Genomic DNA, 23891 nt, shown 5'->3' with positions numbered 1-23891 from the left:
CAAAAAACAAACAATCTGATTCAAAAGTGAGTAGAGGAATTGAATAAACATTTCTCTAAAGAAAATATTCAGATGGCCAATCAGCACATAAAAAGATGACCAATGTCACTAATCATTAGGGAAATTAAATCAAAACTACAATGAGATATTACTTCATACCCATTAGGATGGCTATTATGGAAAAAAAAAAAGTAGAGTATAACAAGTGTTGCCAAGAATTTGAAGAATGGAACCCTCATGAATTGCCAGTGGGAATGTAAAATAGTGTGGCCAATGTGGAAATCAGTTTGGCTGTTCCTCAAAAAGTTAAACATAGAGTTAACATGTGATTCAACAGTTCAACTTATGGATATTTATCCAAAAGAATTGAAAGCAGAGACTCAAACTGTTAATTGTACACCAATGTTCATGGCAGCACTATTCACAGTAGTCAGAGGATTAAAAACCACTCAAGTGTCCAGAGTCAGATGCATGGATAAACAAAATGTGGTGTATACAGCAATGGAATATTATTCAGCCATAAAAAATAATAAAAATTTGACACATGCTAAAATATGATGAATCTTGAAAACATTATGCTAAATTAAATGTGACACCAAAGGACAAAAGCTGCATGATTCTACTTATATGAGATAACTAGAATAGTCAAATTCATAGAGCCTGAAAGTAGAAGGGTGGCTGCCAGAGGCAGTGGGGAGTTATTGTTTAATGGGGACAGAGTTTCTGCTGGGATGATGAAAAAGTGCTGCAAATAGATATGGGTGATGATTGTACAACACTGTAAATGTACTTAATACCACTGAATTTTACATTTAAAATGGTAAATTTGACACATTTTACCACAATAATAATAACGTAAGAAGAATAGCTAGGGTCTTCTGGGGTCCTACAGGATAATGTATTAGTACTAATTAAGGCTAATAGCTGTATTAGTCAGAGTTCTACAGAGAAACAGAACCATATACAGAGATAAATTTATTATAAGGAATTGACCCGCATGATTATGGAGGCTGAGAAATCCCATGATCTGCCATTGGCAAACTGGGGATCCAAGGAAAGCCAGAGGTACAATTCCGTCCAAGTTCAAAGGCCTGAGAACCAGTCTGAGGGCAGGAAAGACTTATGTCCCAGCTCAAGCACTCAGGCAAAAGAAGGGGTGAATTCTGTCCATCTTCACTTTTTGTTCTGTTCAGAGCCCCAATGGATTGGATGATGCCCTCCCTAACCTGCTTTACTGAGTCCACCAATCTCAGCTGAAAACATACTCACAGACACATACAGAAATAATGCTTAGCCAAATATCTGGGAACCCATAACACAGTCAAGTAGATATACAAAATTAAACACCACAAGTCTGCTCCTTGTCAACTTGGCATTCATACACACCTCCTAAACCATATTTAATCTCCAAATAAAGATAATAACAAGGTCATAATTCTACCTAACATGATACAATTATCTTTTGTACAACTAAAAAAGCACTAACCCCTTCCCCAAAAAAGGAAATAAAGTCTTTAAGTGATGTTTACTTTTCTCCTTGATATCCTGTAACTTGTTATGATTTAAAACTTAACAATACTTAAACATTATGATATAAAATCAATACAGTGTATGCTACATGATAAGGGTATAAGAGGAAAAAAACAATATTTGTTTTGTATTAATAACAAAACATGGAGCACAGGCTCATGACAGTTATAATCATCACTCTATAACTGGTCATGTGGTCACTGCTAATATTATAAATACTTTTCTTTCACTATCCTGTACTCCTTTTGCTTTCAGGAAGTACCTCTACTGGTCACGGTTCTGTACCTGGTGGAGTGACCCAAATCTATATCCCTGAAGGGTCAGGGCCATTAGCAATTTTGTCTGAATTAGATTGTTACATTTTTTCATTGACCTTATTCACAGGGCATGGTAATACTAAGAGACGCCCAAAGGGATCTCCTGTATTCCTTACCTCCCACGTGGAATTGCAGTACAATTACCCCTTGGTAGTCAGGATTAATCACACCAGCCAGCACAGCAACTCCCTTCTTTGCCTATTGACCAAGAGGCATGAGGAGCCCAAAGTGGCACACTTAACTTCCAATTCAATTGAATCATTGTTAGGTCTCCTGGTAAAAGCATTCCTCCCTCTGGAACTAAGACCTGTAGGCTAGCAGAGCATGACATTGTGGGAACAGGAAACAAACATTTGCTAGTTGGCCACTAGGGACAATAGTGGTGTCACTCCTGTTTCCATCCCTTGATTCCCGGAGATGGGAGAAACACTACTGTATATTGAATACTGATTCAGAGCATACACAGCCTTCCTGAGCACCCTGTCCCAGAAAGGTATTGTTACCTAACTGGCACTGTAACTGAGTCTTCAAAGTGCCATTCCACTGCTCTATCAAATCAGCCACTTCACAATGGTACAGAAAATGGTAAGACCAATTAATTTTATGAGCATGGGCCCATTGCCACACTTCTATTGTGAAGTGAGTTCCTTGATCTGAAGCAATGCTGTGTGGAATACCATGATGGTGGATAAGACATTCTGTTAGTCCATAGGTGGCAGTTTTAGTAGAAGTATTGCATGCAGCGAAGGCAAATCCACATCCAGTGTCTATCCAGTAAGAACAAAATGCTTCTCCTACCATGATGGGTCAATGTAATCAGCCTGCCACCCGATAGCTGGCTGATCACCCTGGGGAATAGGGACCACCCTGGGCCATATCAGGGACTGTGTTGATATTTGCTGCTGGCAGACTTGCACTCAACAGTGGCCAAGGCAGGCCAGCCTTTGTAAGTGGAAGTCCATGTTGCTGAGCCCATACATAACCTCCATCTCTACCACCATGTCACTTTGCTCATGAGCCCATTGGGTGACGAAAGGGGTGTCTGGGGAAAGAGGCTGACTGGTATCCACAGAATGGGTCATCCTATCCTTTGCTGAGGTCACTCTTTGGTGGGCATTCACATGGGATGCAAATATCTTCACATTTTTTGCCCATTCAGAGAGTTCTATTTATTTAGCTCTTCCCTAAATTTCCTTGCCACCAATTTTCCAATCATGTTCCAAGTTTCTGACCATCCAGCCAAACCATTAGCTGCAGCCCATGAATTGGTACATAATTGCACATCTAGTCATTTCTCCTTCCAAGCAAGGTGAACAACCAAAGTGCTGCTCAGAGTTCTGCCCACTAGGAAGACTTCCCTTCACCGCTGTCCAGGGATGTCCCAGAGAGGGGTTGTAGTGTTGCAGGTGTCCACTTTGGAGTGGTACCTGCGTATCATACACAAATATCTGTGAGCCTGGCCTAAGTCTTCTCTTTCTTTATCAACTGGTTTTAGGGAACTCTGTATGAGGCCATTCATGCAGGCTGGGGGAGAGAATGGAGATCGTGGGCATTTGGGTCATTTCTTCATGTAACTTACCTGTGCCTCCCAGGACTGCTGATCACATACCTACCACTTGCATTTGATGATGGAGTGATGCTGTGCCCACACAACTTTATGGCTTGCTGGGTCAGATAACCCCAGTTTAGTCAGCTCAAGTTGCATAGTAACTTGGTAATCCAGGGCTAAACATTCAGTCTCTACCAATGCCCTGTAGTTACCCAAGCATTATTTTCAAAAGGAAAATACGATCTGCAGAGGATGGAAGGTCTTTTCTGTGTTGATAATCGCCTCTAGAAGCCTTACAAAGACTCCAAGCAGCATCCCCATCTGCTTCATCACATGGCCCAAATGGCAAAGCAGCTTGCCTAACAGTCTGGACCTGTGGACTGAAGAGTAAGTACTAGATCCCATTTCAGTCACTGCACATGCCCATAGTACATCTTGATCCTCAGTATGGGGCATGCAGGAAGCAGGTGATCAATGATTCTCTCTCATCATTGATGTTTCTATTGTTCTCTCCTACTCCCTCCCTCTCTGAAATCAAGTTTTAAAATGCTATTTGCCAGGGAGAGACAGCTGGAAATGTAGGAACTCTCTTAAAAGGCCAAAGCAGATAGAAACATCTGCCCATTCAGCCCTTCTTATCAGTCTCTATGCGTTCTCCACTTTCCATCCTTGGTTATCAGGGTTCTCTCCAGCTAGTCTTCAGCTGATTATTCAGGATGGTTTTTTTCTAGTTAAGTATTCTTTTAAATAGGTTCTACATTTTATTTTTATCAATTGAGACATGGTAATACCAATTGGGTTACTACATGGAAAAGCCAACAAAATAGTTACAACTTGGCTGATGAAAATGAATCAATGTCATTGATGAGTCTTCAATAGCTCTATATAGTTTTGCAGATGATCAGTATTTCATCCAACTTAAGAATGTTAACTAGAAGTTTTTCAGTATTTTAAAGTAGATCTGAAAAAACAAAAGTCAAAAAAGGCCAGGCTAGTTATACACCTATTAGACTGGCCAAAATCCAGAACACTGACAACCCCAAACACTGGTGAGGATGTGGAGCAACAGGAACTCTATTCGTTGCTAATGGTAATGCAAATGGTGCAGCCACTTTGGAAGAAAATTCGGGAATTTCTTTCAAAATTGAACATACTATTACCATATAATCCAGCAATCATGCTCCTTAGTATTTACCCAAAGGGGTTGAAAACTTTTATCCAAACAAAAACCTGCAGATGGATATTTATAGAAACTTTATTAATAATTGCTAAAACTTGAAAGCAACCAAGATGTCCTTCAGTGGATAAATAGACAAATAAACTCTGGTAGATCCAGACAATGAAGATTATTCAGTGCTAAGAAAGAAAGAAAAAAAGTCATCAAGTCATGATAAAAACATGAAGGAACCTTAAATGCATATTACTAAGTGAGAGAAGCCAATCTAAAAGACTACATACTAAATGATCCCAACTATATGGCATTCTGCTAAAATTATGAAGACAGTAAAAAGGTTAGTGGTTCCTAGGAGTTGAGGGGAAGAAGAGGAGGAATGAATAGGCAGAGCATAAAGGTTTTTTAGGGAAGTGAAAATACTCTGTATGGTACTATTAAAAGTCATTATACATTTTGTTCAAACCCAAGGAATATATGCTAAAAGAAAACTCTGAACTATGGACTTTGGGTGATTATGATGCATCAATGTAGGCTTATCAATTGTAACAAATGTATCACTCTGGTGGGGGATGCTGATAATGGAGAAAGCTATGAATGTGTGGGGTCAGGGGTATATGGGAAATATCTGGACTTTCCTCTCAATTTTGCTGGTAACCGAAAATGACTCTAAGTATGTGCTGTAAAACCTAAGATTTTTTATTTTTAGTATCCTGATACTACTGCACTGTCCTGCTATCCCACCAAATAAAGAGAATTTGGAGGATAGGAAGGAAAGTTCCTTTCATCTTGATTTAGTCAAGACTCCCTGAGCTATTTCTAGCCTAGCTAACCCTGTTCAAAACACCCACAAATAAAATGAATATTCTTCTCTGCCAATCATTTTCTTCCTCATGTTTACATTCAGATCTGCCTTTGAAGAGACATTTCACCTTGAATGTGCATACTCATTGGACACTGCCTTCCATCAACAAGTTGGTAAGGGCAAGATAAAATCCTGATTATAACAACAGGAAGTGACAAGGCCACAAAAGGAAAATTTAATGACGTTACCAGCTATATCTGCTGGAACTTTTAGCCCACTGTCAACATCTGTCTTTTGGAAAATGAAGTGCTCAAACCTGATACTGTTATGATTAGCGTAAGGTGCAGGTCCATTTGCCGAGGAGAGGGAAAACAAACAACTACAACTTGATCCCATTTTTTTCCCCCAAAAGCAAAACATTTAAAGTAAAACCTGAATATTTAATTACCTTTAAATAATATATGAAATAATTTACATACTATACATTCCCAAACACATTGAACATAAATCCAACTTTATAAGACATACACAATCTGCCTTTTGCCAATATATACCCTATATAGAATGTTAACTGATTTTTCAGTCCATGTGAGAACACATAAACATACATATATCTGCCTCAAGATGAAGACTGTAAGATAATAAACCAAAGAGCTGACTATAGAATGTCTTCTATGGAAGATTCTAAAACCACAATCAGTATTGGAACCAAATAACAAGGCACAAAAGCTTTCCCTTTGTGGTCACAAAGATTAAGTTTCCTGTCCCAGTGCTTAAATATCACAAATTATATTTTATATACAGTGTATTTCTGTTACTGCTTATAAAGGGGTATTTTAATTACATAATTTGTTACAGAAAAGCATTGGAAAAATAAATGGGATTTGATAAGTTCTCATACAATAAAGCTTTTGTTCCACTTGAAAAAGATATTTATGCTCAAAACTAATAAAAGATATAGGTATAATAAAGAGAAGCATGAAGGGCTCTTTGCAGATTTCTTTATACCCTTGAATTATAACTCGTGCCACCATGTTACTTACATTTTCTATTCTGAAGCCAGCTGGCTCCAGCACTTCTACCTCAGGCATCCAGGCCCTATGTGAATGTGGGTTGCCTAACCATCAACTACCAGTGCTTTTTTTTCAAAACATGGCAAAATGAAACTCTTCCCAGCAGTTATTTGTTAAATATTAACTTTGTATTAGGCTACCTTTCATTTTCCTCTTTTTACTTATATATTAACAGAAAATAGTATTCCATATAGAAATGACTGCTTTAAGATTCATATAACCAAGCAAAATATAACTATCTGTATTCCCCTTTTGATTTTTATCCCAAAATGTTTAGGTAAACTGAAAGTAAAATATTCTAGGAAGAGCAATAACTCATTGAGAGATAAAACAATTTTAAAATATGTACATATTATTCATTGCTCTAAAAACAGCTTTAGAACTTTGTATTTTTAAAATTACAGTTATCAAAAAAATAAAGCCAACCACAAAATAAGAATCAATAGAATGCAGTAACCCATATATGAAAGATAGTCAAATGTGCTTAAAACATACTTTAAAAAATCAGTAACCTATGTTGTAAATAATAAGTCATCAAATGTAGTACTAAGCAAATTGTAAATGGAATAAAAACTGTGGTTTCATTTTGACTATGGAAGTGGGATAAGCTACACATGAACTTAACAGTGTGCCTGTGCAACTTTCTATATAGGAGTAGTGTAGCATGCAAGGCCTGCAGTAATGAGTATAGACTTCACAGATAAAATAAGGCTGGCAAAAAGAAAACCAAACACAAAATTCTGCTCTTGGCTATAAAACCTAAGAGTAAAGAATAAACTGACATTTTAAGGCTTTCTTAGAAATATTTTTCATGGCACAACATTAAACATCACTATAGGTAAAATATGTAAAAATTCAGTTACATGGTTGCATAATTGAAAGAACATGCCATGTCATTTATTAAGGGACTGCCTTGTCAAGTTCTGTTTACTGGTAATTAAATTATAGTTAAGTAAAGCTACTTAAGTTTGACTCTAATTATCATATAAATCATACAGAAATGTCAATTTGCTAGTATACAATGCAAATTGTGTTTTGAATAAATGTCAATATCACTTGTTTCTTAAAGAACTGAGTCATTCCTTACTAGAAATGCAGTTACACTAACTCCTCTCACAAGAGCAGTTATTTTCCTTCCTTAAACGATTAACCTACATTAAACTCTAAGATCTTTATTAGACAAATTCCTTTTCATCATGCACACAGATCATCCTTACAATGATCCATTTCTTGCATTACAGTCAGTCCAGAAAATACTCTAGGAGTCTAACAAGTCATTCTTGCCACACCATACTCTAAGCTGACCACAGCAGGTTCGGATTTGGAAAACTCCTCAGCGTATTCACTGTAACGATTATCCGCTGGGTTGCTGCCCTCTATAGTTCGAAGAGTATCATTCACAGGTAACAGAGTCTGCTCCTTAAAACATAGGGAGGTTTTGATGATAGGTGACTCAGGATGAACTGGATGTAACAATTCCTTGGTGAGAACTCCATCTATTTGCTCATTTTTGCATTTATTAATTTTCTAGAACAAATACAAATTTGAAAAAAATTACTAATTGCACATAGTACATGTTTAAACAACTGTATATGAGAAATGTATATGAGACATTCACTCTGAGATCACAACTAAATAATAATACAACAAATACACACTTATTTAGCTAAAGATTTTATTGCATAAAACCTACATGGTTTTCCTACAATAGTTTGTTAGATGGGCACAATAGGCTTTAAAAACACAGAATTTTTTTAAAAAACTGAACAGAAGATTTTTAAAGTAATCTTTGGCAGAGTATGGCACTCTCCAAATCGCTGGACTAATCTGCAAACTAATATTCCTGAATTACCTATATCTTGTGCCTGCCTCTTTTAACACATCCTCCTCCAGTTTACTCAAGCAGTCATTATTTGTATGACTAAGGAACACCCCTGCCTGAGAGACAGACAAGACCAAGTTATAACAACTGTCTAGGATTTTTAAAATATATACTTACTAATTCTTTTTGATTATATATGACTAGAGGCCCATTGCACTAAGAGATTCATGCAATAGGCCTTCCCTTCCCCTGGCTGCTAGCACTGGTTTTCCTCCGGCACCCAGGACCCAGGCCTTCGCTGCTCCAGCCTTTGCTCCGCAGCTTCACACCTATATATGCAAATTAACCGCCATCTTTGCTGGGTTAATTTGCATACTCTCCAGATTGGCTGGTGAGCGTAGCAGAGGGATGGTCAATTTACATGTTTGTCTATTATTAGGTAAGATGGCAAAGAAAAGATTATAGAAAAGTCTTAGGGTGGAGAGAAATTTCTTTTTTAATGTTTTTCACATTTTTTATTTTTAATATATTTTTATTGATTTCAGAGAGAAAGGGAGATAGAAACATCAATGATGAGAGAGAATCATTGATCAGCTGCCTCTTGCACACCTCATACTGGGGATTGAGCCTGCAACCTGGGCATGTGCCCTTGACCGGAATTGAACCTGGGACTCCAGTCCACAGGCCAATGCTCTATCCACGTAGCCAAACCAGCTAGGGTGAAATTTCTTAAACAAGGTACAAAAAAAAAAGCATAAAACATAAAGATTGATAAACTTGACTACATTAAAATTCAAAGCATCTATACAAAATATACTGTAAATAAAATGGAAAGGACAAGCCATTTGTGATATATATAACTAAAAAAGAATCAGTGTCTGATATATAAAAAACTCTTACAAATCAATAAGAAAAGGGCAGATAGGCCAAAAGATAGGTCATTCACAGAAAAGGGAAAACCAAATGGCCAGCCAACATATGAAAATCATTCAACTTTAATTGTTATGGAAATCCAAAACTAAAAACAATTTAAATGTTCAGTAGCTGAAAGGATAGACTGTGAGCTACTCATACAAGAGAATATTATACAGTAATCATTAACAAAAGAAATGCATTAAAGCTACACATATCAACATGAATAAATTTCAAAACAATGTTGAGCAAAATGAAGCACGACAGTATGTCAATCTCTATATATTTTTCAAACATGCAACTTCTTAGCTGAGGGAAAGGTACAGGGGCCTTCATGTTGTTTGTTGCCCTTTACACTGCATACAAAACCTATATTCTTTTTTATTTTTTAATATATGATAAAAATAGTATTTAAAATCACCAAAATAGTATTATAAGTTGTGGATATAAACATACATAGAAGTATACAAATGTTCACAGGAATAATTAACACCAAGTTAAGTGAAAGTACATGGGGGGAGCAAGAAAAGGAGTATAAGGGTCTTCAAATATATCATGTTTCATTTCTTAAAACAAAAGCTTGAAAGATCTGAAACAAATATGACAAATGTTACAATCTCACAAAGTTAGGTGGTGCATACCCTGGTATTTATTATTTTATATTTCTACTTCTCTATATACTTCGGCTATTTCAATATATCTTAAAATTCAGGAAAAGTGATTCAAACTAACCTATTCAAAATAGAGATCTAACTTTGAAGCAACCATGTGTACTTGCAAGGTTTCTATACATACTAATTTACACTAATTTAAGAACACAATAATACTAATACTCCAAATATATTACATTAGATAATTCAGAATACTTACAGATTCTAAATCTTCAATCTCTTTCTCTAATTGTTTATTTTGCTCATTCATATTCATAATTATGTTGCACACCGACTCCCTGGGATGCAACGTTCGATCAAATTGGTGGTACATGTTTCTCCAAAACCTTTATGACAAAAAAGGAAAAATTTCAATAAATAAATTTATTTAAAAAAACAAGAACATAAATATTTAAAGATGCCAACTTACTTAAAATTGAAAGATGCTGTATTTGGCTCCAAAACAGCAAATTTCTGAGAACTGGAACTGTACAGTGGATTTAAGTACTTCTTTTGGTCATCCAGAAGAAATGGCCACAGGGAGTAAGTCTTCTCTTTTAACCTTATATAATGGGAGAAACATAAAGACCTTTCTCACAGATGCCAATACTCAGTTTTATAAAGCAGGCAATTTTTTTCACAAGTAGATTTAAGTTATAGTTTTTCCTTCTATTCATAGTCTAATGTTATCTTGTCTCTGAATTCTGTATTCTCCTCTCCTTTTCTACTTATAGTCATTTATTAAAATCATGTTTATCAAACACAACACAGGTATATTGTTTTCTCTCAAACCACATACTTTAAGAGATTCCTCTCTTAATTCACACAATTTCATAATTTTCGTCTGGTCTATGTTACACCTACTTCAAATCGTCATACACATACAGCTGACCCTTGAACGACACAGGTTTGAACTGCACAGATTCACTTATACATGGATTTTTTTTTCAATAAAGAAAGAATTGGCCCTGCATATCCCTGGGTTTCACATCCACAGGTTCAACCGATCATGATCAAAAACAGTACTTTTAAATCCATGGATGCAGAAGATCAACTTAAAAAATTACATGCAGATTTTCAACTGTACAGGGGTCAGTGCCCCTAACCACCAAGTTGTTTAAGGGTCAACTGTATACTATATAATAAAAGGCTAATATTCAAATTATCCCCTCGGGAGTTCAACCGACCGAGCTCCACTGCTTGTTATGATGTGCACTGACCAACAGGGGGCAGCGCGGAACGAAGGAAGACCCTGGCCAGCAGCTGTCAGCCGGGGGAAGGAAGGCCCTGATTGGCCCTGATCACCAGCCAGGCCTAGGGACCCTACCCGTGCACGAATTTTGTGCACCGGGCCTCTAGTATAGAATAAGATGCTAATGTATTTCTGTTTAGCCTCATTCTCCTAGCCCCATATCTGGGCTGTAATGGCATGTATTACAGGGCAGGGACAAATTTAAGTGTGAGTGGGTACAAAACAAGGAAATTAGGGAAAATCAGGACAGTATTCAAGAATTTTAAAATGCCAATTATACTGCAAATCTAAGAGTAAGTAGGTGAAGTAGGTGAAAAAAGCGTAGATTATTTTAGATAGTATATTTACCAAAGAAACATAAACCAGTGACACAGAGGAAACAGTGGAGAATCTGCTCATTTTTCCATAACCCCTAAGATAACTAATAGGTATGTTCTTAAAGAAATACTAAAAAAATGTACTTTTATTACCACCTTCCTATTTATAAGGATTTGTTCATCCATATTCATAATTGACAATAGTTTTTCCTAAAATAGCTCTGTGCTTCAAGTCACCTCTCCTAATTATGAAAAAACCACTGTAAGATACTATAGCACAGAGGTAAAGTCCTAATGGTCTCTGATTTGGTTCATCTCTGTCATACTCTATTTCACTTGTTATTCCCTTTACACATCTTTAGAATGTTCCACTTGCACTCAATTCTGCCTTCAATTCTGTTGGGAGTTATAGTATGTGGTTGTCTTCAAACTACCACCAGATTTAGCCTCTCTAATATATCACTCAGATCTTAAAAAATCTGTAACTGCTCTTGACTGACTACTATAAAAAATCTAATCTTAGAAGCCCAACCTAATACACACACACACTTTTAGCCAGAAGCCTCTAATCCAAAGACCAGTTAGGGAAGAACAGGTGTAAGATCCAATCAGGATAGACACACTGGAAGCCAACATAGGAACACTTATTTCCCCAAAGAACTGTCTATTTAAAAATGTAAGGAGAGCTATAAGGCTTCATGTTACCTTAAATTACCCAACAGTTGTACAATCTTTTACCACACTTTAAAACAGTGACCAATAGTTTCTGGAAAATGAAATGTAAAGATTTTAAAATATGTGTGTGTGTGTGTGTGTGTGTGTGTGTGTGTGTGTGTGTATTCAGATTGGAAAGGAGCATAAGGGGTATTTCGAGGGTGCTGGAAATATTTATTCTGAGTGCTGGTTACACAAGTGGAAAACTTTAACATTTATTGAGCTTCACACCTATAATACATGTACTTTTCTGTATATATGCTATACTTTAAAACACATTTAAAAAATGTATTTCTACTATTAACCAGAGGATGTGAGAGATATTCAGAGCATACTTGACTTCAGAAGTATAGACAATAAAATCTTTACAAAAAATTCAGTTCTATTTCATAATGTATTTTATTCAACTATAATTTATGTTAGTCCTCAGCTAAGAAGGAAAAAAGGAGCCCATGTCATCAGTCTTACTTGAGTTCTTCTCTTTCCTTCTGACAATTTCCAAGGAAGTTTCCAAATTGGCATGAATGAATATGTTCATGAATCTGAAGAAGAAATGCTTCATTGAATTCAAAGTCTTGTGGAAACTGTTCAGTCAAATGCCACACACATTCCAAGAACTGAGTAAACACTGGTGAAACTTCCTTTGGGTCTCCATCCAAATGGCCACACCTAACCCCCCCCCAAAGAAGTACAAGCTTTTAAAAATGCCTCTGAAAGAAATCAATTGTTCAGGTGTTGTTAAATTTAAACACACATTAAAAAAAAATCCTAAAACATTGTGCCATTGCAGAAAAAACTGCAAAGTTTTTATTGAAACAATTTATACCTAAGTTTTTCAACCACAATTTTATTTTTTTTTCTTTCATTATTTTTTTTTTATTGTATTGCTTAAAGTATTACAAAGGGTATTACATATGTGTCCTTTTTTTCCCCCCTGCCCTTGACAATCCCCTGGCCTCCCCTACCCCCCAGTGTCTTATGTCCATTGGTTATGCTTATATGCATGCATACAAGTCCTTCGTCAACCACAATTTTAAAGGATCTATTGCCTTCTATCTACTACAATCCAGACAAACAGGAAGGTTAATAAATTGCCTGAAAATTAACAGAGATAAGAGAATTGAAATAAACAAAATAAATTAGTCTTTATACAAAAAAATATCACACTCTCACCTCCCACTGGACATACAAGTTGATTAAAAACAGAAACATTTTGGAACTCTAAACTATTTTTTCTAATTTTGAAAATTATGTAAATATATAACAGTGACTCACCTCTCTGAAAATTTATGTCCAAAGGAGATCCAATCCTTTTCTATTAAAACCTTAATGAAAAACAAAAACCTTAATGAGAAAAAGTAAACTCTCCTTTATTACTTTCAAATATTTTTGTTTAGAATGGATTAAATCCTATTATCTTAAAAACCGCATTTACACATTGCAAACAAAACAAAATGTTTTAAGATTATAGACCAGTGGTTCTCAACCTTCCCAATGCTGCAACCTTTTAATACAGTTCCTCATGTTGTGGTGACTCCCAACCATGAAATTATTTTCGTTGCTACTTCATAAGTGTAATTTTGCTACTGTTATGAATCGTAACGTAAATATCTGATATGCAGGATGTATTTTCATTGTTACAAATTGAACATAATTAAAGCATAGTGATTAATCACAAAAACAATATGTAATTATGTATGTTTTTTCCGATGGTCTTAGGCTACCCCTGTGAAAGGGTCGTTCGACCCCCCAAGGGGTTGCAACCCACAGGTTGAGAACCACTGTTATAGACAAAAGATAGCAAGAACCTAGATTAGAGGTTGGTTTAACAGAGTGAAGATGATCCATAAAAAGAAACACAGGAGTCTTATAATTTAAATTATTTCTATTGTATTTATTACATTTCAAGTGAAAAATGTATGTTATAAAGCACTGTTGCATTTACGTTTTTGTATGTATAATGATTTTTGCCAAGAAAAAGGACTAGGAAATGTAAATAAAAATGTTAACAGTGGTTAACTGTGGGTAGTAGACTCGAGTTATGTTTTAAACCTTTTCACTTACTTGTACATTAATTACATAATAGTTAAAAAATGGTAAAGAGCCCTGGCTGGTGTAGCTCAGTTGGTTGAGCATTGTCTCATGCACCAAAAGGTTGTTGGTCCAATTCCCTGTCAAGGCACATGCCCAGGTTGCGGGTTCAGTCCCCAGTGGGAGGCAATCCATCAATGTTTCTCTCTCTCTCCCTCTCTCCACAATCAATTTAAAAAATCCGTATTTTTTAAAAAGTGATAAAGAGACCACTGAAAAGTTTGTATTTAGGTTCAAATGTTAATATCTAACCTCTTGAATGGACTGTATCTGTTTTCTGTCTGAAATAATAACACTCTAATTTTTTTCAATCTAACTAACCTAAACAACATATCTTCTTAGTATTTAATATAATTCATAATTTAATATATAATCACCAAGTATATTCTTTTCACAGTGTCCAAATTGCCACTTTTAGCTTCTCTAATTTGATGTTAAATATCTCAGAAGGCTATATAATGGGATGAGTGAAAAATGCAGTTTCTGGAGTCAGAATGATGGACTAAAGTCCTAACATCACCCCTTCCTAACATCACCCCTTTCTTACCTGTGTGACCTCAGGTACATGGCTTTCAGGCTGTAACCTCAGATCTTACTATGAGCCTCCTGCCATTTTTCTACACACCAATAAGTAACACTAAAATCTTTCTCACTAAACTTATTCCTCTGCTTATCTCTGGGAAGGGTAGGAGAACAGCACCATCCATCCTAACAACTGAGTTCCTAGCCTAGAAATCATCCTAGAAGAGGACTCCTCTCATGTACCCCACATCTATCCATGAATAACTCAAGTTATCACAATAGTTCCTACACTGGGAGAGAACCAAGATGGCGGCATAGGTTAACGCCGGAGTTTGCTGCTTTGAACAACTACTTCAAAAGTGAAACCAAAAAACGGAAGGGACATCACCCAGAACCACAGGAACGCTGGCTGAGTGGAAGTCCTACAACTAGGAGGAAAGAGAAACGCATACGGACACTCAGAGGAGGCGCAGTGCTGAAGTCAAATTCTGAGGTGCGGAGTGCGCGGAGCGGGCTGGCGGCGGAGGGCGCGGTTGGCGTTTTCAATCGGGAGGGAGTCGCAGAATCTGAGCTCCAGATCCGGGCGAGTCTTTAGGGACCCAGACTCAAACGGGAGAAGCGGGACTGTCTGGCTTCGGTCAGAGCGAGTGCAGCTTTCTCTCTGAGCTTTGCAGCGGGTGCTGGGACTCAGAGAGACAGAGCCCCTGGGGACAGGACTGAGAGCCGCCATAACTGCTCTCTCTGGCCCACCCTGTTGATCCTGTGGGACCCGCCCCGCCCAAGCCCTGCACACAGGCATTTGCCGGATAGCCTCAGGCAAAGGCTAGATTAGCACCTCCCTAGAGGACAGAAGTTCTCTCACTGCTGACACAGCTGATTCTCATAGCCACTTGGCCTGGAGGTCAAACCCTCCCTGGAATTAGCTACAACAATCAAGATTTAACTATAAGACTGCGAACAAAGACCACTAGGGGGTGCACCAAGGAAGCATAACAAAATGCGGAGACAAAGAAACAGGACAAAATTGTCAATGGAAGATATAGAGTTCAGAACCACACTTTTAAGGTCTCTCAAGAACTGTTTAGAAGCCGCCGATAAACTTAATGAGATCTACAAGAAAACTAATGAGACCCTCGATCTTATATTGGGGAACCAACTAGAAATTAAGCATACACGGACTGAAATAACGAATATTATACAGACTCCCGACAGCAGACCAGAGGAGCGCAAGAATCAAGTCAATGATTTGAAATGCGAGGAAGCAAAAAACACCCAACCGGAAAAGCAAAATGAAAAAAGAATCCAAAAATGCGAGCATAGTGTAAGGAGCCTCTGGGACAGCTTCAAGCGTACCAACATCAGAATTATAGGGGTGCCAGAAGATGAGAGAGAGCAAGATATTGAAAACCTATTTGAAGAAATAATGACAGAAAACTTCCCCCACCTGGTGAAAGAAATGGACTTACAGGTCCAAGAAGCGCGGAGAACCCCAAACAAAAGGAATCCAAAGAGGACCACACCAAGACACATCATAATTAAAATGCCAAGAGCAAAAGATAAAGAGAGAATCTTAAAAACAGCAAGAGAAAGAAACTCAGTTACCTACAAGGGAATACCCATACGACTGTCAGCTGATTTCTCAACAGAAACTTTGCAGGCCAGAAGGGAGTGGCAAGAAATATTCAAAGTGATGAATACCAAGAACCTACAACCAAGATTACTTTATCCAGCAAAGCTATCATTCAGAATTGAAGGTCAGATAAAGAGCTTCACAGATAAGGAAAAGCTAAAGGAGTTCATCACCACCAAACCAGGATTATATGAAATGCTGAAAGGTATCCTTTAAGAAGAGGAAGAGGAAGAAAAAGGTAAAGATACAAATTATGAACAACAAATATGCATCTATCAACAAGTGAATCTAAGAATCAAGTGAATAAATAATCTGATGAGCAGAATGAACTGTTGATTATAATAGAATCAGGGACATAGAAAGGGAATGGACTGACTATTCCTGGAGGGGAAAGGGGTGTGGGAGATGCGGGAAGAGACTGGACAAAAATCGTGCACCTATGGATGAGGACAGTGGGTGGGGAGTGAGGGCAGAGGGTGGGGCGGGAACTGGGAGGAGGGGAGTTATGGGGGGAAAAAAAAGAGGAACAAATGTAATAATCTGAACAATAAAGATTTAATTAAAAAAAATAAATAAATAAAAATAATTAAAAAAAAAAATAGTTCCTACACTGGTCTCCTAGTCTCCATTCCCACTCCCCTCTTCCTTTAAGGCACCAAACCGTTTTTTTAAAGCCCTCTAATGGTTCTCACTACCCAAATTCTAGTTTTTCTCTTCCTCAGGCCCCCAATTCCCCTATATTCTTCTGCACCCAAGTCCCTAGCCCCCAACACTCATGCATGTTTAATCCCATGCAGTCACGGAGCTATGCTTTAACTCTCACTGCTCCTTTTGCCTCAGACACTCTCACATTGTCCCTGGGTCATCTATAATAATAAAAGCGCAATATGCTAATTACACCGGAGAGCCAAACGACCTTCCGAACGTCATTCCAGACATCCTTCTGGATGAAGCTGCGGGGGCAGGGGCTAAGGCAGAGGCATTTAGGGGTGATCAGGCAGGCAAGCGAGCAGTTAGGGGTGATCAGGCAGGCAGGCGAGCAGTTAGGGGTGATCAGGCAGGCAGGCAAGCAGTTAGGGGCGATCAGGCAGGCGAGCGGTTAGGGGTGATCAGGCAGGCAGGCAAGCAGTTAGGGGAGATCAGGCAGGCACGCGAGCGGTTAGGGGTGATCAGGCAGGCAGGCGAGCGGTTAGGGGTGATCAGGGAGGCAGGCAAGCAGTTAGAGGCGATCAGGCAGGCAGGCAGGCGAGCAGTTAGGGGTGATCAGGCAGGCAGGCGAGCAGTTAGGGGTGATCAGGCAGGCAGGCGAGCATTTAGGGGTGATCAGGCAGGCAGGTGAGTGGTTAGGGGCAATTAGGCAGGCAGGCAAATGGTTAGGGGCAATCAGGCAGGCAGGTAGGCCAGCAGTTAGAAGCCAGCGGTCCCGGATTACAAGAGGGTGCAGGCCGAGCTGAGGGACTCCCATCACCTCCCCCGTGCATGAATTTTGTGCACTGGGCCTCTAGTGTATTACATGATTTAATTTGGATGTCTAACAAACAAATTAAAAACAAACATGGCAAAGAAAATATTCCTAACCTTACACTCTCAAAGTAAACAGAATATTATTTTATTAACAGCACTTCCATTTACCCTATCCCAGATTCAATATGTTAGCACCACAACATAATGGTGCTAAAGAGACCTAGTGATGTCAAACCTTTTCTTGCTTTAAGATGGCACTGTATTTAATAATTCTAAACTAATGAAAACTTTCTCACATCTCTTCATTTACTTGCCATGAGTTAAGATATAAACTTTGAAAAGATGAGTTAATATGATCATACTTTAAAAACAAACAAGCCCAGTCAGTGTTTCTCAGTGGATTGATCATGTCCCATGCACCAAGAGGTTGCTACTTTGATTCCTAGTCAGGGCACATGTCTGGTTTGTAGACTTGGTCCCCAGTAGGGGGTGTGCAGGAGGCAACTGATCAATGTGATGTTTCTCTCTTATCGATGTTTCTCTTTCCCTTTCCTTCCTCTCTAAAAATCAACAAAAAACATATTTAAAAAACAAACAAAACAGAACGCAGGGCTTTAGCTTCACAAAGCAAAAAATATGTTCAACTACAAATTTAATCTTCAGATATAAAACATTCTTCCTAACATGTAACTACAATCTACACTAATAAAAGACAAAGATGTTAATTGACCGTACCTTCGCTACGCCCATCAGCCAATCAGAAGAGTATGCAAATTAACCCAACAAAGATGGCCGTTAAATTTGCATACTGCAGGCGGGGCGGCACAGTGCGATCTGCCCATCCTGTCGTCCATGTGCACGGCCCGGTGGCTGGCGGGGCGGGGCGGGGCACAGCGGATCGTGACCCGCCCGCCGGGCCTGCCATGTGCGGCAGGCAGAGGGCCTGCCATCTGCGACCCAGCGCAGGATCCGGGCCTGCCATCTGCCACCCGGGGAGTGGGCCTAAGCCAGCAGGTGGTTATCTCCCGAGGAGTCCCAGACTGTGAGAGGGCACAGGTCTGGCTGAGGGACATCCCCCCCTACCACCAGCGCACAAATTTTTGTGCACCGGGCCTCTAGTTAACAAATAAAGCAGAATGAAACAAAGTTTCTTCTAGAACAGGGGTGGGCAACCTTTTTGTGAGTGCATGCCAAAACCAGCAAAATCTCTGACTCAAAATTCTTCTGCGTGCCAACCCTAATTTTTTGAGAACATGTTTCGCCTACTTGATATCTCTTAAGGTGTACGTATGTGAAGAACCTTGAAGAAATAATAAAATTCATTCTAGTGACAAAAACACAGTACTTGATGATGAAAAATACATTTATTTTTTAATGTATACATGTACACTGATAGTCCGACAGAGAACTTTATGACTCCGTTTGATATTATCAGTGGGACTTTTGCTGCTGCAACACTGATGACAGAGATTTTACATCAGTTTATATTTCGTGACCTTCAGAGATATGCACGAGCTACTACTTTCATCCGTCAGGCTACTCCTATTATGAGACTTAACAAAATTCATCACTGAGAACAAAGATTCACAAGGGTATGTGGATGAAACCAAAACACTGGTCAGATCTAGGAAGTCAGGGAGAGTTAAGACAGAGGCATAGAAATTGCTCTTCCCCTCTCTCGTCAATCCATATCTATGGTCTTTAAGATAACTTGTTATGTAAAATTATTGATTTATCTAAGATGCACCTACACTGAATTTACCTGAAAAATAAAAAAGTCGATATTAAGAAAAAAATTGTAAATGGAAGATTATAAGAGAGGGTTTCGCGTGCCAGCAAAAGTTACTGGCATGCCATGTTTGGCACGTGTGCCAGGGGTTGCCCATCCCTGTTCTAGAATATAATTTTTAAGTATCCTTATTTCCTTGTTTTACTACATTACTCACATTTATTAGATAAATATGAGGGGAAAATACTGAATATTTCTATTGTAACATCCTATATAATAAAGAGCTAATATGCAAATGGTCATCACACCCTCACGCCCTTGTGCCAGGGGACCTGAGGACAAGCCAGGGGATCTGAGGCTGCGCCACTTGCCCGGCGGAGCTTGACAGGGGACCTGAGGCTACACCCCCCACCTGGTGCCAGGCTGGGGGACTGGAGGCTGTGCCCCCCGCCCTGTGGGGCTTGATGGGGGTGGGGCTGGCCAGTCCTGGGTCTCACACTATTTCGAGGCGCGCACAGGTGGACGGACACTTGACTCTGGGTCCCATGGCACGCCCCAGACTCTGACAGGAGGGATATTTTCATATACGTTTTTACTAATTTTCTTTCATCTCTGAAACTTCTATTATAGAGAAAGGGCAAATAGCAAAATTAAAATATTTCCTCTAATAAATTCCTTTTTCATGTGAATGAATTTCATGCACTGAACCACTAGTTTTAGAAAAAAACTTTTATATCTAAAACTTTTTGTCAAAGAGATGGCACAAATGAAAATCAGTCTAACTCTAGATTTCTCAACATCAGTACATTGGGCTAGATAATTTTGTTTTAGGGCTGTCCTGTACAATATGATATTTAGTAGCATCCTGGGGTTCCACCAGACAACCCTTTCTGTTAGTTGTAACAATCAAAACTGTCTCCTAACATTACCCAATGTCTCTTATGGGAAGGCCACTGGTCTAGCCAAATACAGGAAAACCTCAATATAACAGGCTAATTCAAGTGAGGGAGTATCTATTAAAACAGAAAGTCTGTTATATAATAAAGTAGGTTTTCCAAATGTGTGTTAAAAAAAATTGAAAAATTAGTTTACCTGTTTTTACTTATACAGACACATTTGTATAATTAATATTAAGGAGGTATGAAAAGTTTAATTTCACAGAAAGGTTTTCTATGTGTATTACTGTAATTTTAAGTTTATACTGAATAGATTTAGTAAATGCGTGCATTCACCAGTCACCAAGAGTAAACAAATGCACATGGCTGGGGTGTGGTTTAGTGCACATGGGAACTTCAGCTGGCACATGTTGAAACTGCTGTAGAAAGTCACGCCACGCAACAACAGAATCAAGTACTACAGGCAATGCTGTGAGATCATGTGCTAATCATTCCCCAAACACTGTTTATAAGCAGTGATTCTTGGATTTAAATATGTAGACTATAACTGTAGATATGTAATATTTACTAATGTCGATAAAATTACTAGTGTTTTTTCCAACATATGGCTTATTCGCTAAAATTTGTTAAATACAGTGAATTAATAACAAAAAAATAACCTGTTAATTTGATTGTAAGTAAATCTTGGTTAAAAGCTTTTTAAAATCAACAGGGTGTTAATTTTCACATATGACTTTCAGACCGGAAATTTTGTCCATTAAATCAGAAGTCCATTAAGTTGAGGTCAGCAAAATCGAGGGTTTACTATAACTCCTTACCATAAATCCTTTGACTGTTCTGTAGTAGGAATCCAATAAAAGAGAGCCAAGGGAACAAACCTGGGAAGTTCTGTCCCAGCCATCAGAACAATGAACCAACACACTTGCATTTTCCACCATTATTGCCTGAAAAGAAAGATCACATACTTAGATTCTAGCAGGGTACATTTAAGTGAATCAGTAAGTTCTACTTACTCAAAAACCATTAAGTATCCTATATAATAAAAGCCTAATATGCTAAGTGTCCAACCGTTCATTCGACCATTTAACCAGTCACTATGATGCGCACTGACCACCAGGGGGCAGATGCTCTGACCGGTAGGTTAGCTTGCTGCTGGGGTCCGGCCAACTGGGACTGGGAAAGATGGGCTGGGCAAGATGGGCTGGGCAAGATGGGCTGGACACACCCTGGAGCCCTCCCACAGTCCCTCCCCAGCCTCTAAAATATTTCTTCTAATTAATTTCCTTTCACTGTGCACAAATCGGTGCACCAGGCCCCTAGTTGCATTATAAAGAGCTAGCACTGCAATGATAATGCTATCACAACATAATTTCTCAAAAACAAGATAAAACACAAAGCATATAAACAGAAACAAAGACAAACATGCTATTTAAAGTGTTTGAAATGTTTTTAAGCCCATACATGAAGTGTTACATGGCATTTTTAAAGCTCAAATTAGATGAACCTCATTAAAAAGGTAAAGCAAAATAAAAATTATCTGACTGGAAAAGATACCAGCATTCACATAATAAATCCATTCCTTCCCAACCACTATAAACCCCAAAATCAAATATAAGCGCCGAAGAGTTACTTTGGCTAAGAAGATTGCAGCGTCCATGACAGCTTTGATATGGCGAAGCCATCCTGAGCTCTCCAAACCAGAGTAGAAATCATTGACAGAAAGCCCTTTGGTACCATTCACTGAAAAGGGGGGGAAAAACATTTCAATTAGAATAGGCTATCCTCTTCTTCTCCTATTCAAGATTATCTCTAGGTGAGTAAATTGGGGAAGAGGACAAAATAAACAGGCAAGACTCTTTATAAATGAAAATATGCTATCAGAAATTCAACGGCAGATTCTTTGTTACATTCTGCTGTCATTCCTTATGGTTAAAAAAACCACTCCTGCCCTAACCAGTTTGGCTCAGTGGATAGAGTGTCAGTCTGCGGACTGAAGGGTCCCAGGTTCAATTCCGGTCAAGGGCATGTACCTTGGTTGTGGGCACATCCCCAGTAGGGGGTGTGCAGGAGGCAGCTGATCGATGTTTCTCTCTCATTGACGTTTCTAACTCTCTATCCCTCTCCCTTCCTCTCTGTAAAAAATCAATAAAATAGCCCTGACCGGTTTGGCTCAGTGGATAGAGCGTTGGTCTGCGGACTGAAGGGTCCCAGGTTCGGTTCTGGTCAAGGGCATGTACCTTGGTTGCAGGCACATCCCCAGTGGGGGGTGTGCAGGAGGCAGCTCATCGATGTTTCTCTCTCATCATTGTTTCTGACTCTCTATTCCTCTCCCTTCCTCTCTGTAAAAAATCAATAAAACATATATAAAAAACCACTATTTAAAAAAAAATCAACAAAATAAAAAAAAGCACTCCTATTTCATTTTTCAAATTTTGCAGTGTTTAATTAAAAAGTCTGATATTTTAATTTTTTAAATTCTATAGCATGAGTAGAAAGATATCTTAATATTTAAATGGAACATTACCATAAATTAGTCTAAACTGCATTGATTCATCAAGAATATCTAACAATAGTAATCTATAATAATAAAAGGGTAATATGCTAATTAGACCAGACATCTTCCAGACAAAGCCATGGTGGCGGGGGCCAAGGCAGAGGCCATCAGGAGCTATCAGGCCGGTAGGGAAGGGCAGTTAGGGGGCGATCAAGTCAGCGGGGGACGGCAGTTAAGGGGTGATCAGGCCAGCAGGGGAGGGCAGTTAGGGGGTGATCAGACTGGCAGGGGAGGGCAGTTAGGGGGCGATCAAGACAGCGGGGGACGGCAGTTAAGGGGTGATCAGGCCAGCAGGGGAGGGCAGTTAGGGGGTGATCAGACTGGCAGGGGAGGGCAGTTAGGGGGCGATCAGGCTGATAGGGGAACAGTTAGGGGGCGATCAGGCCAGAAGGGGAGCAGTTAGGGGGCGATCAGGCCAGCAGGGGAGGGCAGTTAGGGGGCGATCAGGCTGACAGGGAAGGGCAATTAGGGGGCAATCAGGCCGGCAGGGGAGCAGTTAAGGGGCAATCAGGTTGGCAAGCAGAGGTTGGGACGATCCAACAGGCAGGCAGGCTAGCGGTTAGGAGCCAGTGGTCCCAGATTGCGAGGGGGATGTCCGACTGCCAGCAGTCGAACATCCCCCAAGAGTCCCCGGTTTGGAGAGGGTGCAGGCCAGGCTGAGAGAGACCCCCCCCCCCGCCCCATACACAAATTTCGTGCATTGGGCCTCTAGTTTTTTATAAAAACCATTAGCATTGTACTATCTAATATAGTAGCTACTACCCAAAATGACTATTGAATACCTGAAATGTAGGTAGTCCAAACTGAGATGTACTGAAAGTATAAATTGTCTAAGACTTAAAGGCAAAAAATGTAAAGTAAATCATGACAAATTTTTTATATTGATTACATGT

General features: G+C 39.0%; 1 protein-coding gene across 5 annotated transcripts in view; it reads right to left on the bottom strand.

Annotated features, from left to right (window-relative positions):
- Positions 1–4635: 4635 nt before the first annotated feature.
- MTMR6 (myotubularin related protein 6) overlaps positions 4636–23891 on the bottom strand; it is a 50516-nt gene continuing 31260 nt past the window's right edge. For 3 of the 5 annotated variants that reach the window (XM_036296987.1, XM_036296986.1, XM_036296989.1), the window contains 7 exons: positions 22075–22184; positions 21263–21388; positions 13388–13437; positions 12581–12781; positions 10260–10391; positions 10050–10176; positions 4636–7972 (listed from right to left, as the gene is read on the bottom strand). In XM_036296987.1, coding sequence (XP_036152880.1) covers positions 7712–7972; positions 10050–10176; positions 10260–10391; positions 12581–12781; positions 13388–13437; positions 21263–21388; positions 22075–22184 — 1007 coding nt within the window. In that variant the 3' untranslated portion in view covers positions 4636–7711. Of the gene's footprint in view, positions 7973–9244; positions 9769–10049; positions 10177–10253; positions 10392–12580; positions 12782–13387; positions 13438–21262; positions 21389–22074; positions 22185–23891 lie in introns of those variants that run through there. The other 2 variants (XM_036296988.1, XM_036296990.1) reach the window with 2 other exon arrangements.

Source organism: Myotis myotis, unplaced genomic scaffold (genome assembly GCF_014108235.1).
Source record: "Myotis myotis isolate mMyoMyo1 unplaced genomic scaffold, mMyoMyo1.p scaffold_m19_p_3, whole genome shotgun sequence".
NCBI lineage: Eukaryota > Metazoa > Chordata > Mammalia > Chiroptera > Vespertilionidae > Myotis > Myotis myotis.
This window is presented reverse-complemented; position numbering and strand designations above follow the sequence as displayed.